General features: G+C 42.5%; 1 protein-coding gene across 2 annotated transcripts in view; it reads right to left on the reverse strand.

Moving 5' to 3' along the window:
• The window catches only part of LOC129834547 (unconventional myosin-Ie-like), a 71488-nt gene that overhangs the window by 35088 nt on the left and 16568 nt on the right, over nt 1-19832 (reverse strand). For both annotated transcript variants that reach the window (XM_055899644.1, XM_055899643.1), the window contains exons 2-5: nt 7920-8063; nt 5583-5672; nt 4921-5015; nt 1230-1317 (exon numbers count right to left, since the gene is read on the reverse strand). In XM_055899644.1, coding sequence (XP_055755619.1) covers nt 1230-1317; nt 4921-5015; nt 5583-5672; nt 7920-8063 — 417 coding nt within the window. The remainder of the gene's footprint in view (nt 1-1229; nt 1318-4920; nt 5016-5582; nt 5673-7919; nt 8064-19832) is intronic.

Genomic DNA, 19832 nt, shown 5'->3' on the forward strand with positions numbered 1-19832 from the left:
CGGGCGACCTCCCCTTACAATGTCTAACTTTTCTTGAAAAGTTCGTCTTGAGAATGGCGTTATAATTATATCCTCGACCAAATCGATATCTTCTCCTCCTTCCGCCATTGTGGGTTGAAAAAACAGCTTAGTAGTACGCGAATTAATTCGTTTATCAAATTCAGTTTCCTAGATCTCCATAGGACCTGCCTCTCAATATTGGTAATCCAATCAAAAGACGTGCACGCACTACGCCTGCTAGCTGGCTCCTGTGTAACACTGGAGCCAGCCAGCAGGCGTACAATAGCCAACTCTAAAGCTGATTGGTTGACACTAAATTTTCATTTCCATTCACTATAAGCGACAAGCGCCCGCACTGTTGATTCTGAAGGCCTGAGGGCAGATTTTAGACCCCTGGCAACAGATGATGGCTGAATATGATTGGATAAAAGATCTAACATAAAGACCAGCCCTCCAAATCTCAACCTGGGGCTGGAAGCAGTGCAACCAAGAGGAAAGCTATGAAATGAAGAGTATAACTCTTACTCTGGGGAATAATTTAATACATATTTGTGGGAAAATATATTTTAAAAAAAAATTACATTCTGATGTTTAGGCCAGCAGAGAAGGCCTTGCAGGTCCTGACTGCCCACCACTGAGTAAATAGTCATACACCCTTTTCCACATGACTCTGAGAGCGTGATAGCTAATATTAGCTTTGAACTTGAAACCTTGACTAAAGTACAATAATTCCAGGGTGGAAAAAGCACTATACTAATCAGACTGAAAAAATGACTACCATCACAATTGCGTCTGAGTGGAAGCATCTTGTGATCCAGCTTATATTCCTACAGACTGGAAATTCCAAGCCCTTTTCAGTGGGCCAATAATACCAGGGAGGCTGGTGGAGAGGGGTGGCTTGTGGACAGGACATCTGCTGAGTAGTGTGGGGGCCAGATGGCTGCTGGGGGGTTGGGAACGAGGGTATTTGGGGGTTGGATGGGCTGCTGATGGACTGATAATGATAATGGGAGATTGGAGGGAGGGATGGCAGGAGATGGTTTTGGTGGTGCAGAAAAGGGAGGTTTAGACAGGAAACAGCAACCGGTCATTAGGATGGACTGACCTCATAAGGTACATTGTAAATGACAGTGGATGTGTGTGTGATCGTATGAAATGAATCACATTTTCACAACTGTAGTTGAGCTGTGTTTCACGGTGTAAAATGGAAGTAGCTTCTCTGTACTCACCTGCACTTTGGGTCCTCCTCCGGATACTCTGGAGATGTAGCCCATGATGTATTTGGCTGCTACAGTCTTCCCTGCACCACTCTCTCCACTGAAACACAAAGTAGAGAGGTTAGAACGGTCCATATAACATGGCAGTCCTCTGAAACACAAAGTACAATTCAAGGATGCCCACGTTGTTAGTTAAAGGCTGTCAGTAACCAGATGCTGTAATTACTCTGCTTGCCTTGCTATCCAAGAGGACGTCCCTCTTAGCAACACAAAGTTCTGGAAATAACAAGTAAATGAGAGTATACACTTTCTCTGTGGAAATTCAACTGAACTCTGTAGCTGAAAAAGCAGTTGTAGATTTATGGTACCAGACAGTAGCATGCTAAATAACACTCCATGAAAATCTCCTCTAAGCCTGGTTTTAAGAGGGTCAGTAGGGGTTTACCAAAATGCTCCTTTATTGTCTCTTCTTATCCCCAATTAGCATGAAGGTGGCCTACTATTGAAGGAGGGTATTTCTCTTCTCTCTTCTCTTCAATGTGCGGTGTAGGAACAGAAGTTGACTGTCAAAATGCTCTTCCTCTAATTCTCCCAGCTGAGCCAAACCCTTCACTTCAAAGCAACTTTTTTCAAACATCCAGAATTACCAGGTGAAACGCCATCTCTTGACTTCCTGTCCACAGACTCCACTTCCTATGTTCACTCAGCTCTCCTTCTCTGTGGATGATCCCAACCAAAATCAGACTCATCTCAGCAGTAAACCTCCCACTCTAGAAGGGGCTATTAACACTATTCCTGTTTTGTCATATTTGCCCAGTTTCTTTTATTCCTTCTCTTTCCTCAACCTCTCCTATTTTTCCTCCTGTCCTTTCACTTCACCAGGGTCATACTTATTTAGACATATGTGGTTTGGCAGTGGATGACAGGAGTCTGTGTTTTTATTTCATTTTTGAAGGGGAGTCATGTCGGTAATGCCCTTCTGAGACGACCCAGCTGCAGACCGTTGGAGAACGCCATAAGAAGTTATCAAAGCAACTCTATATGCTTATTCATCTCACTAAGCCGATAATGGACTCTGCTCCTCTATAGTACTCAGTCTAGCTTGTTACACAGCTATTCAAAACAACTATAACAGTTCTAGATATAGTGGTCACTACAATGACCTCAAAAACAATCAGTACACTGACTAGTGACCAAAAATGATTCAATGTTCCCTCTAATCTTTGTCAATAAGCATTTGTAGGACCTTGACCCTTAAGAGAACCCATCTGCACACGTGGACTTATGGGCATGTTCTTTTCAGCTGGAGCAGGCTAGGGGCTGGAGTTTGAATCACATCCTATTTTTACCCTCCTGAGGGCTGTGCCCATTGTTGTAATTACACAGCACGCAGATGCTTAACACATTGTTGACTTCCTCTCCCATTTATTGGCCAAACAAGGACAGAAGGAGAGTCATGTCGTTATAGATGGCTTACTGTAAAGTACTACATTCAGCGCTGAATCACTGGGCTCACTGATGTCACTCACAGCTCAGCTTGACAAAGAAAGCACCTGAAGTGATCATTACAGACATCAGCTATGAGTGAAATGGAATGCATGCTGAGTATAATGTGGAACGATGGATACCAGTTACGGCAGATTTGTATGATTAGGCACATTGTGTTCCCAAGCCACTACCGAATGACACACACACACACACACACACACACACACACACACACACACACACACACACACACACACACACACACACACACACACACACACACACACACACACACACACACACACACACACACACACACACACACACGAGGTGTGACTGAAGTCTGGCTTCATTTCGACTTGTTGGATAGCATCATTTCCTGCAACTGAAGGGTCCTTCCATTAACAGTGACAAAAAACTTAGATGGATTCTCCATTTCCCATGTCATTGTTTCCATTACCAAGCCTTTCATATCAATGGGGGAGAAAATAACCTTCCCTACATAACTAATAAGCAGAAGAAAACTGTTATATGAACAGAGGGTAGAATATAGTGTGTCATTAGACACTACATTTCAGGCCACCCTTTGCGGGATAGAGCTGTAAACTCACCGGCCAGAGCCTTGGTAAAAAAGGACGGCAAAAACTGTGCAGAACACAAATAGTGCTATGTGATTTGAAATATTGCAACATCAGTGTTTGTAGAAGCGCAAGCACTTCTATATGTCATATGGCATCATTTGTGTTTTAACCACTCGGAGATAGTTAATACATTTTTAAAAAACTATTTTATAATAATACTCTACATCTTTATTGCCCTTTGTAACTTAGCTTTCCTCTCCCAAAAATTTGAGTGCAGAAAAATCAGTGAAGTCAGACATTGACAGAAATCCCAGTCAACACCACTTGACCACATCAGATGACTCATGACATGTTGAATGACTTCTTTAATAAGTGGGAAAGAAAAATGTCCAACACAGTACAGTGCTGACCACACTGCCTGGACAGCAATTTCATAGAGGGCTTTGTTTGCTGATCTGGTGCATCACAAATCCACTTCCATTCCTTTTATGTGGGAATCTGTACTGGCAGCTGTCTAAACAACGGGAGGAAAGTGCTGAACCAGTGGCCATTCGCCATGAGGTAAGCACTACAGTAACCGTCCTGGCCCCGGGCCTCAGGTGACTGGCCCACAACATAAAGCCCCAACTATGAGACAACACTTTGTACAGTCATGTTACCCACTATAGGCTTCACAACACTAGGGAAGGATCTCTGGACTACCACTAGCTTCCAGGAATCCAGGGCTGTGACCAAACACATTTTAATGGCCAGTTAGGCCATTTTACATTTCCTTCTTGACCACTGCTTGGTAAGACCGACTTTGGTTTGGTTCAATCATATTGCTTTCAAATGTCAAGTATTTTCAGCTGAGTAGTCTAAAGAGGAAAGGAAGCTGTATTTGGGGCATGGCCAAAGAGTCCATAACATTTTCTCTGTCTGTGATCATCTGTCTGTCTGAGGCGAATAATCCGTATCCGAGTGTAATATACAGCATACTCTCAAATGTGTTAATTGTCACTACTCATCCGCTCTCAATCCATAACAGCAGAGGAACAGTCCCTCCCCCTTCCTGTACCGTGAGAGAGGACTCATGCATGAGCAACAAAGTACTATGCATGTGCAATTCCTGTTTTATAAAAGCAGGAAGCTAATGCATAAATAGACACTGTGTTTTGTTTTCATTCTACATCCTGAGAAATGTTTCTAAAATCAACCAGCTGCCACAAGAAAAGAGCCTTGAGGACATATATTTAGTCTTGAAGGTGTATTTTCCCAGTTTTCCTTTCCCAGCAGGCTGTGATATGAGGAGGGTGGATTAAGACTGGTTGAAGAACCCAGACTGAGCAGGGCACTTTCAGTCACCAGCACTCCTCCCAGTCAGGTGGTGGATCCTGTTGGGTCTGTTGGTTCCCTTCCCATCTATTATCATCACATTCAACAGTAGCACTCTTCCACCTGTGTCACCATGCAGTCTCCTCCTATCCCTCCCTGCCTCTTGACTTCTGCCTCTCGACTTCTGCCTCATTCGCAGGTATTTCCCACATACCAGCTCTGTTGTTATGGTTGTCAGCCTTTCTCCCCATACACAAACACTGAAAGGGAGGGGAGGTGCCTGAGACATAATAACGAGAAAAGCAGGCAGGCTGACTCACCTGATGATGACACACTGGTTCTCCCTGTCGATCATCATGTTTCTGTACATGTTGTCTGCCAGGGCGTAGATGTGAGGAGGGTTCTCATACTGGGCCTGGGGGTTCAACAGAGATCATGATATAAGAATATCTCGTAAAAAAACTGGGTGGGTCCATTTTCTTGGTCCTAAGTGGAAAACTGAGTGTAAAGGCAAGACTGTAAAGAAGTAAGAGTAATTAATGTAATGAAGTAATAAAGTCAGAGGGCTAACTGTTTTTATCAAGCATAGTTAACGTCCGATTTGGCAGCCAAGGCCACTTTCAGTACGCTGGCCAAGAACACTTTAAATAATACAGACTTGAACAGGCTGTACTGAAGGTATTGCCAGGCCTTTTCAATGGGTAATGCACGTTTCTAAATCTGCTCCAACTGAGGGGTGCTGCTGGAAAAAGGATTTGAAGCACACCTAACCCAGTTCATTTAAAACGTTGTTCTTTCTACTGATAACATCTTAAAAACATGACTTATCTTAACTTTTCCAAGTATGAGGTGACGTTGTGCAAACAATTAGGATACAAGTTGAATACATACAGAGTTTTATTTTTACCCCCCCCCAAAAAAAACCTATTGGTACCCTGTCTCACTGTCTCATACTCCTGTCTAAAGAGAAAAGGCTGCTCACCGCGCCCTGATACATCTCCACTTCCTTGTCCCCAAAGTATGGCATCTGCTTGAACGGGTTAACAGAGATGAGCACAGGGCCAATGTAAGTCTGTAGAGGTTAAGGGTCATACTAACACATGTACCAGTAATATCAACTGTTCAGGTCCCTGTGACTCACATGGTCAAAGGAAAAAAACAACACTAGGAATTCCCAGAGTTCACTAGTCATCTGCACGAGCACCAATGACAACCCTCCACTCATTTTACTCTTTAAGACAATGCAGTTTCAGAACATATTTATAAATCTTGACGTAGTCCCTCTTGGAGAAAAATGACCTAACTGTGAGTAATTGGGCCCATGACATCATTGCAATGTGCATCTGTGTGGTAGCACTGGAGTGTGTGGTGATTGGACCCAAGCCTTGTAAAGACAGTGTTCACACATCAGAGCGAACAGCCCAGCAGTGTAGTGATGTGAGGTTTTGGCCCTGTAGCCCAAAGCAGCTCCCGGCACATAAAGCTGGTATTGAGGGCGCCCTGCAGTGACCCCAACCCCAGTACGTCACTGGCTGGAACACTGTGTTGACGCTATTTTCTGACCACAATCAGAGGATTGACTCAGAGTTTTCAATCTAAAATGGCCAGCATCCGCTCAACTCTATAATCCAAAAGACTGCCAGGATACAGATGAGGTTTTAATTAATGATTCAAGAACTTTCAACATCTTCCATCAAAAGGGTCATTCAGAGACCCAACCATTTCAACACTACTTGGATACATTATATTTATTTTTATTTATTTCACCTTTATATAACCAGGTAGGCTAGTTGAGAACAAGTTCTCATTTGCAACTGCGACCTGGCCAAGATAAAGCATAGCAGTGTGAACAGACAACAACACAGAGTTACACATGGAGTAAACAATAAACAAGTCAATAACATGGTAGAAAAAAGAGAATCTATATACAATGTGTGCAAAAGGCATGAGGTAGGCAATAAATCGAATAATTACAATTTAGCAGATTAACACTGGAGTGATAAATCATCAGATGATCATGTGCAAGAAGAGATACTGGTGTGCAAAAGAGCAGAAAAGTAAATAAATAAAAGCAGTATGGGGGTGAGGTAGGTAAATTGGGTGGGTAGTTTACAGATGGACTATGTACAGCTGCAGCGATCGGTTAGCTGCTCGGATAGCAGATTTTTAAAGTTGTTGAGGGAGATAAAAGTCTCCAACTTCAGAGATTTTTGCAATTCGTTCCAGTCGCAGGCAGCAGAGAACTGGAAGGAAAGGCGTCCAAATTAGGTTTTGGCTTTAGGGATGATCAGTGAGATACACCTGCTGGAGCGCGTGCTACGGGTGGGTGTAGCCATCGTGACCAGTGAACTGAGATAAGGCGGCACTTTACCTAGCATAGCCTTGTAGATGACCTGGAGCCAGTGGGTCTGACGACGAACATGTAGCGAGGGCCAGCCGACTAGGGCATACAGGTCGCAGTGGTGGGTCGTATAAGGTGCTTTAGTAACAAAACGGATGGCACTGTGATAAACTGCATCCAGTTTGCTGAGTAGAGTATTGGAAGCTATTTTGTAGATGACATCGCCGAAGTCGAGGATCGGTAGGATAGTCAGTTTTACTAGGGTAAGTTTGGCGGCGTGAGTGAAGGAGGCTTTGTTGCGGAATAGAAAGCCGACTCTAGATTTGATTTTGGATTGGAGATGTTTGATATGAGTCTGGAAGGAGAGTTTGCAGTCTAGCCAGACACCTAGGTACTTATAGATGTCCACATATTCTAGGTCGGAACCGTCCAGGGTGGTGATGCTATGGGCACAAGAACAAAACTTTAAACCTCAATATATTCTTGAGGTCTGTAAGAGTGAAGCTGAATACTCTTCTTAGGGATTGTATAGGCCTACAGGCCTGGGGCATTTACAGATCTGGCCCTGAATGCTCTCAGCACAGCCACACAAAACCATTACTGTTGTAGGAAAGTAGCTGCACTGCTTACATTCACTATGCATTTCTCAGCAACCCTTCCCCCCAACCTCTTTCCATATTGCTGCATGGTGAGATTAAACCAGAGTAAACCTGATTAAGATCCATTCCAGCCTGGAGGTGAAGGAAGCTGAAGTCAGGGGTCCAGATAGGGGCGCAAAGAGGCCCGTCTCCCCCTCTCCACTGGCAATACATGGTGGGAGTAGCCCAGTGTCTGGAGCCTCAAACACTAGATCATTAATCTGAGTTATTACAGCACTGTGAATGGTCACTCAGCTATTCTGGGAACAGTGGGAGTGTGTCTACGGCAGGGCTTAGCCATTCTTCATCGAGGTGTGAACTGTGTGAATGTGAAGGATACAAAGATGTAGTCGTCCATGTATCTCTTCTTGAGGTTGTCCACAATGGCGTCCTCGTTGATCTTGGAGAGGAGCACCATGTCGTCCACTCCACTCTGCTTGACATTGTGGCTCTGCCAGTGGTACCGGTAGTGGCCCCGGCTCCCCTGGAACACACAGAACACAATACACATCTGTTAGTGCCTTCAGACTACTAGTGCCTTCAGACTGCTTGAAGCCGCATCAAACTATAAAAGGACAGAATAATATCTAGGCTAGGAGTTTTTCCTGACTGCGTGACCTGACCAGGAAAAAAAATCATGGCCCTATAATCTCATAGAAACTTAATTAGGAGAAGTTTACCTTTACCTAGGACTGAAATCATCACATTTGGTGAGAGTACTGGAGTAGGCAGCCAAAACTTTTAGCAGAAAACTGTCCAACAACTGAAATGAACTTGGGCTTTCCCCTGAGTAACTCATTTTCACCCATGCAGAGTTTTGATTTTTTTTTTTACTTCTAATAGGTGCAAGGTCAAGATTCCAAAAAGTGCTTTCAGTGTGTTTTTGGCTCTTTGATGTTGTGTTCTGACTGCTGTCAGACCTTTCCCTTTACCTCCCTCTCTCTTCCTCTCCTACCTCTGTTCCAGTTGGATTTGTTTTCTGAGAGCGGGTCTCCAGAAAGCTTAGGGCATTCATCATGTGCTGTGAGTCAATGTCATCTGGCTACTGGGGAAAGGATTACAATGTGCTGTGAGGAGTGAGTCTTATTCTCCTGGATGGAGAACCAATCAAAGCCACAGACCAGATCATTAGTCAACACTGGACACATCTCAATGCCATTTAACGCATTGTTTGCCTCCTGATTCCACTGAGAAAGAGCATTTTAAATCCCTCCTATTCTATTTTAATTTACCTTTGAACTGGAGGGCAGCTTTACATACGCTGAACGATTTGTATTTCTATGCCTGTTTTTTCTTCCTGGTTCTGGAATGCTATGTTTAAACTTTTGAAGTGGTTCAGATTGGAAAGGGCTGGTGCATAGATTAGATGGCAGCAACACTTCCATATTTCAGATTCCATAGGCTACAACAGACTGAATGGTGCAATGTGACAATCACTTGTTAAATGGCAATTTGTGGTTTAAGACAAAAAGTACAGATGCACTAAGATGTACTTTTTCTACCAAAGCAACACAGAGCAAAACCATGGTGAAATTACAGTAAAATAAAATAACGCACAGTAGATTTAATACACCAATGGAAAGCCATGGTAACTTTCAGTAATTGACTTCTACAAAGTCGAGCAGAGAGACTGCTCAAATGAACCCTTAACGATCTCAGGGGTGGCTCAATTTTTTTACACCAACAAAATAAATACCACAACCTCTCTTTACAGACTCACTCTTAGCATGGAACATAGTGAGTAATGTTAATAGCCTGTCAGACTATTTCTATTTGCATTTTCACTCAGGAGCCAAGACATAAATTACTGCTCCATTAATTTTCCAGACGGTTCCCATTATCATGTTTTACTACTTTTTTTAAAACAGAAGAGGAAAAGGCTGCTTTCTCTTCTCATTGGCACGCTAAGCAGGGTGCATTACATGTGATTCCATACCCTGGGAGCTCATAAACACCTCGATGGAGATGATGTGTGAATGAAGAGAATATTGATGGGACACTGGGAAATTGGTGTCTCAGGAATTTGAAGATATACAGTGCATTCGGAAAGTATTCAGACCCCTTCTCCACATTTTGTTATGTTCCAGCCTTATTCTAAAACAGATTAAATCATTTTTTAATAATAGGTGAAATAGACATCTTACCCGCCAATGCCTAAATCTACCCGCATTTGGCACGTAGCAGGTGTTAATTTTAGGCCCTGCTTCCAAATCAAGGTAAACTTTTGGTTTTATTAATTTATTACCACGAGGCCAACCGATGTAACTGCTAAACTGCTTGCTGACTGTACTGCATGATTGTAGCAGGTTTATTAACATGTTAGTTCTAGTAGCTATGTTGACTATGACGTTAGCTAATATGGTGACAACGATGTAGGCTGTGTGTAGCGATTATGATATGAAGGTTTGGCTTAGAAATATTTTTCCAAATAGTCACAGACAGCTGTTTTGTTATACTGCATTTCCATGTTTGAGTACATCACAATCAAATTATGTGAGTGTCTGAGTAAGGGTGAGTCAGACTCTTGATAAAGCATGAGCCAAGTCAGAGGATCACAGAGCCCTTTACACAAGATAAACAGTCCAGTCTTCCAGGCAGCGATCATAAACATTCAGAAAAAAAGGACTAGTTGATCAATAACATATAATAATGTCATATTATACTGAGCTTCTCTGTTATATTTCCATACTCATCTTAAATCCAACACATCAGCTTCATCTCATTGTTATGCTTTAACGCAGTAGCAATGACATTAACTGCATTGAGCTTGGAATCCACTACAGATGTCGCAGTTGAGCCCACCACAAATATGCATAAAACAGCCCAGATCTATAGCCCAACCCCAGGCAAATCCTACACCATGTATGCTGTAGGACACAACCCTACATTCACAAATGAAAATGAAGTACCACCCTAGGCTATTTAGAGTGCTATATTTATCCTGCTGCTGCTTTGTTGGGAATGATAATGTTCTACTTGAAGAGGGAGAGGACGTAAGCCGGAAACAAAGGAGCCAAAAGTTCAGAGTATTTTCCATGGGGATTAGAGGAGAACATTGGGTACTTTGAGATGTTTTCAATAATTTTCTAACACACCAATAAAATTATTGATAACAGTGGTTATAAAGCCAATCATTGACTGCTTGTTGGATGCTGTGCCATTAACAGCTAATGTATGACTCTGGTTGTTTTGACTGAGATCTAGCCTAGAGCAGGATGCTGTTCTCTCTGGTAAGTGATTCCCCAGGTTAGTGGAAAAGTTAAGGTGAGTCAGTCAGTGCTGGAGGTCGGAGAGCATACAGTCCCTTAGGGGGACAGATGGGACTGGGAGCTACCAATAATATCTGACTTCACTTTGAGCACATCTTAACAACCACCTTCTACACACAGACCGCCCTTAGTAACAGCATACTACAGAGCATCAGTCATAACTAATGATCTTTGCTTCTGTACAGTTCCAGTCACATATTATGTGTTTCACAGATGTCAAAACAACCTCGATCCCAGGAAGTATGATTGGGACCTCTGTCCAAAGATCTAGGATTAACCTGATTCATTACTTGATCTCACTCTCTCTCTGAAATAACATTCTCTCTCTGAAATACCAATCAACTCCTTAAAGTCTCCCAGGTTTGGGACCAGACCTTTTCCTTAAAGTTATCCCGACAGCAGTTGAGGAATTTCTGCACCAGCCCCAGATTCATAATGTCAGGCTTTTTTTCATGCAAATACCATTACCATATATGGAGAGTGCTGAGCAGAGCTGAGTTGGAGAAATGGCTGGGTTTGATTCAGTACAACAGGCGGCACATCCCCCCCCCCCCCCCCCATTCCACACTTTTACTCTGTTCTCCTTTTCCAACCTTGGATTTGACACAGAACCCACTGTGTGTTAAGAAGACCACTTTCTGGGTGCTGCACTCTACTACAGAACTGGATCTCTTTCCAGTAACAATCTTGGTGGACATTGCTTGGGATGTGGCCAGGATCAGGCTACAAATGTATTTTGTTCATGCAAGGGTTTTACTCAGTGTTGGATAAGTGCATACATGTGCTACCATGTAGCAGTTCAGTTGACCTGATTTCTGAAAGCAGCTCCATTCTGAGTCAGGTTTCCCTTCCCAGAGAAGGATTAGGATTTTATAAAAGAAGGTTGATTTAATTTAAACAGATTTGAGAAGCTTTGGACAGATGCACATATACTAAGTCTTACAGTATGAAATGCCATCATGCATTTTGTTGATTAAAAAATCCCAACCCCCCCCACCACCCCAAACCTTGAAGAAAATACTCTGTAATACTTCACACCAACCACACTATATCTAGCACTGGAAGGTATGATGTCAGTTAGTACTTCCTGTCTCCATGATCCCGGGTCACAGCCAGGTCACACAGCCATACATCAGCTATGACCTTTGCAGTTGTAACATCCATCTTTGGTGCGTACTAATTGATTCTTGAAGAATATAACTTATAAATGCCTCATGAGCTTAGTTCAACTGTCGTACCCATTCAGAACCCAAAATATCAGCTTGTTTTACTTCAATGTTTGTAAACAAAGTAAATGTAAACAAACACTGTATAGCCTCAAAACATGGTTAAAACTATAATGTTGATATCATGGATGTCAACATTATATTTGCGAGTGGTTTCTCCAGCCATCTCAAGTTTTTACCGAAAAAGGGGCGCATTGTTATTATTTCAACTGCGGATTGCCCCTTTAACAGACATAAACTCAATAGAACTAAATCAAGGCCAACACTAAGCGGTGCTTCCACCTGGACTCTATCACTGCTCTGGATTAACTGCTGAATCTGCACTTTTAAAAACCACTCATTTCAGAGCAGTGCCAGGAACAGAGTGCTGACAGAGAGTAAACCTTCCACAAGTCAAGAGGAGAAAACAAAGCAATCAAAGAGAGAGGTTGAAAAACCCTGGATGATGATTGAAAATACTGTGGTGATTCTAATATTAGAGACAGTAGTCTGAACAGTCTGAATCATCATCCGGGGTATTTCAAGATGGGAAAAGAGAAGTAACAATAAGCAGCAGTGTGGGGCTGTTGCCATGCACAGCTACTCCATGGGATGGGATATTCATTAGGGTCACAGAGCACCCTAGACAGCAGCCTCTTCCTCAGCTGGATCTGGACCCAGACTGGACCATGGTCACCATGGCAGCAACACCCAGGATACAGCCAACTTCACCACTGCTCAGCACCATGCCAGTAGAGGAGACATCCATGCCAAGCCTAAGAACACTACCCAGACTTGGACTAATAGTTGTCTCGCGTCAATAAGTAAAAACATTTCTGACCCTGTTTGAGTCTCTTAGCCTGGCACCCATAACTCCCCATTAATAAAAATACCCAGAGCCCAATGCCAATGAAAACAGTCCCCGCTACCAAAGCTCATGGGCATGAAAATGACTTACACCGATTAGTCAATTCAGTGTTTGTCTGAGAGAAATTAACACCTGTAAACATGCAGTTTGGTCTATATCTATTAGGTTTTAGGTGGTAGACATGAGAATCTAGGCTGCAGTGCTTCTCTCATTCTGCTGTGCAGCTTACCCTGAAGTCATCTGCTTAGAAAAGATATACCAACATCAATAATGCAGAGAAAACCACCAATACTCCTTAACTGGCTAAGTTCTTATACTGTTTATCTGGGCCAGGGCTGACGTACACATTGTATAAGCTTTTATGTAAGACAAGTGAAAAGAGTGAAAAGAGTTTGTTACACAATTGTACTAAATCAACTCTAGATAGTAGCTGAGGGTAGTGTGAACTGGAGAGAGCTGTAGCCTGCAGGGCAGGGCTAGGTAGAGCTGGGCTGGGCAGGGCTAGGTAGGGCTGGGTAGCTGGGTGCCTGTGTCCTCCCCAGGGAGAACAAACAGAGAGGTAAGGAGAGGTGTAAGCTGAGACAGGAGGAGAGGTTACAAAAGAGAGATTCCTCCTATGTACTGAATCCATGGAAACTCATGTGAAATGTCATATTTCATGAGAATACATCTACGGTTTATAAGTCCCCCTTAAATACATGACAATGTTTAGGATAAGATTCACTTCTAGCCACACAAAAAATAATAATTAAATGTAATATCAAATGCTATGGTATAGGGTGGAACTTAGAAAGACAAAAAAAAAGCTAGATGTCATTGTGGGTAGCCCTACTCTTTTAAGAACAGCCACACTATTTTTCTTGCAGCTTGAACGTAAACAAACCATTTGCAGCAGGCTCTCATTCGTACCAATGATTTTCTGTGCCACACAGTGGCTGCTATTTGTCCAGACCAGTCTCAGGTTTCAGTCACACAGCTTCCAGCTAGGAGCCCTCCTATAGGAAGGGAATTTTTGCAAATGTTCAGCGCCTATAATAGAAATGATATATTTTTGCAAAGACAATATCTCCCTGGTCTCAGTTTTGTATGGCGGTTTGCGCTCTCTGTCAAAGAGAACCTTCCGTCCTTCCGTCCTTTTTCAGCTTTCCATACATTACCGGGTAGATGCGTGCCACACATAGATTTCCCTGAACTAGATCTCCTAAGTGGGTCCCATGGCACTGCTTAACTTTGCTGTGGCAACAACATTCACTCTCTCTAAAATCAGGTAGACTTCAATTATCTCCTGTAAACATGGCTGATAAGAAAATGCCATTGTGTGAGGTGTGACACTTGCAGGGATACCCTCCTATTCCCAACAAGTAATATCATACTGCAGAGTTCCCCAATAGGCCCCAAATTCAGCCCCTGGGTGATTTTATTTGTCCCCCCCCAAAAAAAACATTTGATGTTGGACATAAGACTGTAAAAAAATGTTAATAAAATAAATCACCAGGAAATCAGCTGGAAGTCATTTTAAATTTAGGATATCTGTTCCCAAGTTTTCCTACGCATAAATAGAGAGGCATATGTGATTTTATCCCAATGTAATCAAGGTTTGAAATCTTTTTGTTTTTGTCAAATACTATCTGTTTGGGATTCTTGCGGTGTTCCGGCCCCCCGTCCATCCACTCAAGGATAAATCGGCCCACAGCTGAATGTAATTGGGGACCCCTGCTATACGGTCATTCAATATCCCTTTACTGTGGAACACATCTGGGTGGTCTGACATTCATAAGGGATATGGGTAGCACTCTCGAGGAGTCAATATTGGAATAAAACGTCAAGCTATAACACTGCCAGTTAGCAACATGTTTTTATAGTATAAATTACCACTAAATTATGTTTTCTCAAAGAAAACCCCTATGACTGAAGGATTATACCAAATACTGCTTCTCAGCTGTGAAATCACCTGCTAGTCAGGAGCCAACCACTTCTCATAAATGCAATACACCCTTCAATATCCACTGGGTATCTTGAAGATAGACCTTTAGAAATCTTTCATGACATGGTAAAGACTCCATCCTCAGGGTCTGAGACACCAAACTTCTTAGTGATGCAGGAGGTATCTCCTCTTGTGATAAGACTGTTGCCAGGAGGAGAGTCAATTGCCATAAACAGAAAAACCCTCCTCTGAATTAGTGAGGCTTTAGCACAGAAGCAGTCATGGGTTATGGTCTGGACTAATTGGCCCATTGAAACAGATATATGACAAAGGACCTCCCAGGCCTAGACAGGAGAACTCCTGAATGGGAGAAGGGGAAGAGGGAAGGCCACTCACTGGAAAACACATCAATGCAGCAGGAGTTGTTTTTACAATGTGTACCAAAACTGTCTGGGTCCTGGGCCCAGTACTGCTGTGGCATAACACGGCTGAAATGAGCCCAGAAGCCTCAAGTTACTGTGGGATAGGACTGTGGTCAGACACTGTTAAATGGTGTGGCTGGAGCAAAGATAGGTTGATGTATATTCTCTAAGACACGTTGAGTGCTTTCAGCGTCTGGATTTTTATCACCGCAAAGGAGAGTGAGAGAGATATCTTCGACAGTGACAGAACAGGAGGGATACAGGCGGTGGTGTGACACGTCAGAAAGAAATGTCAAAGAGAACCTCGTCATAAGGGGGTGTGGCTGGCTGGGTGTGTAGAAAAGCATGCCTTGTGCTTGTTCATGGTATAAATAGAATAAGGGCCCAGTTTATACATTGGATGTATGGTTCATTTTCCTCCTTTGCCTCCACCAAGTTCATTCCTCCGCTTATGAACCAGTCCTTTCAGGGGGCAAATAGATGCCTGACAATAGAGGTCAACCGATTATGATTTTTCAACAGCGATACCGATTATTGGAGGACCAAAAAAAGCCGATACCGATAACAAATCGGCCGATTTAGATAGGATAGTAATAATGACAAGTACAACAATACTGAATTAACAACTAACACTTTTATTTTAACTTAATATAAATACATAAATAAAATCTATTTAGTCTCAAATTAATAATGAAACATGCTCAATTTGGTTTAAATAATGCAAAAACATAGTGTTGGAGAAGAAAGTAAAAGTGCAATATGTGCCATGTAAAAAAGCTAACGTTTAAGTTCCTTGCTCAGAACATATGAAAGCTGGTGGTTCAATATTCACAGTTAAGAAGTTTTAGGTTGTAGTTATTATAGGAATTATGACGCGTCGACTATTTATCTCTATACCATTTGCATTTTATTTACCTTTGACTATTTTATGTTCTAATAGACACTTTAGTATTGCCAGCCTAATCTCAGGAGTTGATAGGCTTGAAGTCATAAACAGCGCTGTGCTTCAAGCATTGCTAAGAGCTGCTGGCAAACGCAGTAAAGTTTGAATGAATGCTGCTGCCTACCACTGCTCAGTCAGACTGCTCTATCAAATCATAGACTTAATTATAATAAACACACAGAAATAAGATCCTTAGGTCATTAATATGGTCAAATCCGGAAACTATCATTTTTGAAAACAAAACGTTTATTCTTTCAGTGAAATACAGAACCGTTCCGTATTTATCGAACAGATGGCATCCGGAAGTCTAAATATTGCTGTTACATTGCACAACCTTCAATGTTCTGTCATAATTATGTAAAATTCTGGCAAATGAGTTCGCAACGAGCCAGGCGGCCCAAAATGTTGCATATACCCTGACTCTGCTTGCACTGAACGTAAGAGAAGTGACACAATTTCCCTAGTTAATATTGCCTGCTAACAGGAATTTATTTTAACTAAATATGCAGGTTTAAAAATATATACTTCTGTGCATTGATTTTAAGAAAGGCATTGATGGGGTCACGTGATGCCGCGGAGCTGAGCAGACGTTGACAAACCGGGCTCTTCAAAGTTATTCTATTATTACCTAAATAACAACGTTGAAACAGTATTCTAACATCGGCTGATAAATTGTCAAGTACTTACCTTCCCAAATAGCCATGGACCGCCGAAAGAGAGGCAAGAAGGACGACCAAAACGTTGTTGACTCCCAAGATAACGATAACGCTAGCAAGATTAGCATTAGCCCTCATAACTCAAACGACAGTTCCAGACTGTTGCTCTCGGCCTCTTGCGAGCCTGCCGACATGCTGGCTACTCTCCTCCGGGAAATTCAGGGTGGTAACAAAGGTCTTTCTATGAAAATCGATAAGAGAACGGCCGAACTCCATTCTTCCATTGACGACCTGAAATCCTCCATGAATGATCTCCTTTTGAGAACGACTGAGGCAGAGTTGCGCATTAGCACAGTTGAAGACACCATTGCTCGACATGACCAGGTCTTGATACAACTGCAAAAGGACAATGCCTACCTCAAAAACAAGGTAGATCAGATGGAGAACCAGAGCAGACGTAGTAATATCCGTGTGGTGGGATTGAAAGAGGACAGCGAGGGCCGTGACCCGGTCCGTTTCTTCACTCAATGGATCCCGGATGTCCTAGGCACAATCAACTTCACCAAGCCACTGGAAATCGAACGCGCCCACAGAACATCAGCGCCGAAACCCCGGCCAGATGAGCCCCCACGGGCCGTCCTGGTCAGGTTCCTCCGTTTCCAAGACAGAGAGAAGGTACTGCAACTCGCAAGAGCCAAAGGGGACATAACCATTGATGGCAAGAGGGTCAGCCTTTTCCCGGATATGAGCGCGGATCTCGCAAGACGTCGCAAGCAGTTCAGACCTGCCGCCAAGGCACTGAAGGAGAAGAACATCATCGGCTACCTCATCCACCCTGCGCGGATGAAAGTTCAGTACAACGGTCGAAGCCATCTCTTCAACACGCCGGGAGAAGTGTACACTTTTCTCAAAGAACTGAGCAACGTCTGAGCCAGAACGGTCTATTTGGGGGATAAGATGCAGTTTGTTTGTTTTCTCTTTTCCGGACTGAACCGCTGATATCCTCCTGGTCGCTATAATTGGTTTGTACATTTTCAACTAACCGTATCTTTCCGGGGTGAGTTCTATTACATTTACAGGAGAGTATATTTTGGTTTAGTACATATCACTGGGCGAAGCAAATAAGTGGGTTTTGGCCCACTGCTTTCCCCCTCATTTATGTTAATCTTTCGAAAAGAGACTCAAGCAGCCCTTACCGTGGGCAGTAAATATTCAGCCATAAATGTCTATTCACAACGTTTGTTTTCAATTTAGAGAGCTCGCAGGTTTTAGTTTACGCCAAGGTTTAGCTAGTAAGAGCAAGATGGAAAGCGAGCAGCAACGTATCTCTACAAGTGTATTCATGTTTGATTGTTGGGATTGTGGTTTTAGCCTAACAATCAGGGTGGGTGGGATTCTTTATTTTTTTCCCCTTTTTTCTATGTTTATTGTTTCCTTCCTAAAGAGACACATAGGTCACTTCTGTGTTCAAACCAATTTTGAAACATTTCCTAACTATCTACATATGATAGATTTCCATTCAGTTACATATTTGAAACCCTACTATGCTTAATCCACTAAAATATGTCACATTCAACGTAAAAGGTCTTAACAGCCCGATTAAAAGGAAGAGAGTCTATACATACCTTAAGAAATTAAAGGCTGACATCGTGTTTTTACAAGAAACACATCTTACAGCCAGTGAACACAAGAAATTGAAGAGGGAATGGGTAGGACAAGTTTTTGCGTCCTCTTTTAACTCCAAAGCAAGAGGAACTGCAATTTTGATAAGTAGACGCATCCCCTTCTGCGTTAGCAACACCATCTCTGATCCCTCTGGCAGGTTTGTTTTGGTGCAGGGGCATATGTTTTCAGAGTCTTGGACCCTATTGAATATTTATGCTCCTAACTTCGATGACCATATGTTTATTCAGAATGTCTTTCTTCAGGTCGCTCAAGCACCACCAGGATGGTTACTGGTTGGAGGAGATTTTAATTTTTGTTTAGATACAGTTCTTGATAGGTCCTCTGATAAACCCTCACTTCTTACCAAAGCAAGCAAGCTCACCATGTCATTCATGAAAGATCTCAATTTACTAGACATCTGGAGACAGTTGCACCCACAGGATAGGGACTACTCTTTTTATTCACACCCACACAAGACACACACACGCATAGATAACTTTTTACTGTCAACACAACTGTTTCATAGTGTTAGATGTCGAGTATCTCCCCAGATTGCTTAGTGACCATTCTCCCCTGGTATTATCAATCTCCATTCCTACCAAGGTAAATGGAGCATATAGATGGAGACTAAATTCTACACTCCTAAAGCAACCTGAATTTTGTGCATTCATCAAAGAGCAGATCAATATTTTCACTTTGACAAACAAACCCTCTGCTCCTGACAGTTTCATTCTTTGGGACACATTGAAGGCCTATCTGAGGGGACAGATAATTTCCTATACTAAAGTGCTGAAGAGAAAACACTGTGCGGAAATGAGTGCCCTTGAATCTGAAATCTCAGAGCTAGAGAAAACCTACCAAAGAGGCCCAACTAAAGATCTATACAGGCTTTTGGTAAATAAAAAACTGAAATATAATATTCTGAACACATATCAAGCTGAGAGGGCCATCACTAAATCAAAACAGCGTTATTACGAGCTTGGAGAGAAAACACACAAAGTATTGGCATGGCAACTGAAAGCAGAGGAAAGTAAGAGGACAATTAATGCTATAGAAACTCTCACTAATGAGATATCTTTCGACCCTACTGAAATTAATAATACTTTTAAGAAATACTATGAAGACCTCTACACTTCCCAATCAAGCGATGATCTATCAGAGATCGACTCCTTTCTCTCCTCTCTCAACCTCCCATGCCTGTCAGGGGAAGACAGCGAGCGCCTGAGTGAACACTTCTCAGTTCCTGAACTGTTGGAGGCCATTAAATCCTTACCTTCTAATAAATCTCCTGGGGAGGATGG

The sequence above is a fragment of the Salvelinus fontinalis genome, chromosome 35 (assembly GCF_029448725.1).
Source record: "Salvelinus fontinalis isolate EN_2023a chromosome 35, ASM2944872v1, whole genome shotgun sequence".
Classification (NCBI taxonomy): domain Eukaryota; kingdom Metazoa; phylum Chordata; class Actinopteri; order Salmoniformes; family Salmonidae; genus Salvelinus; species Salvelinus fontinalis.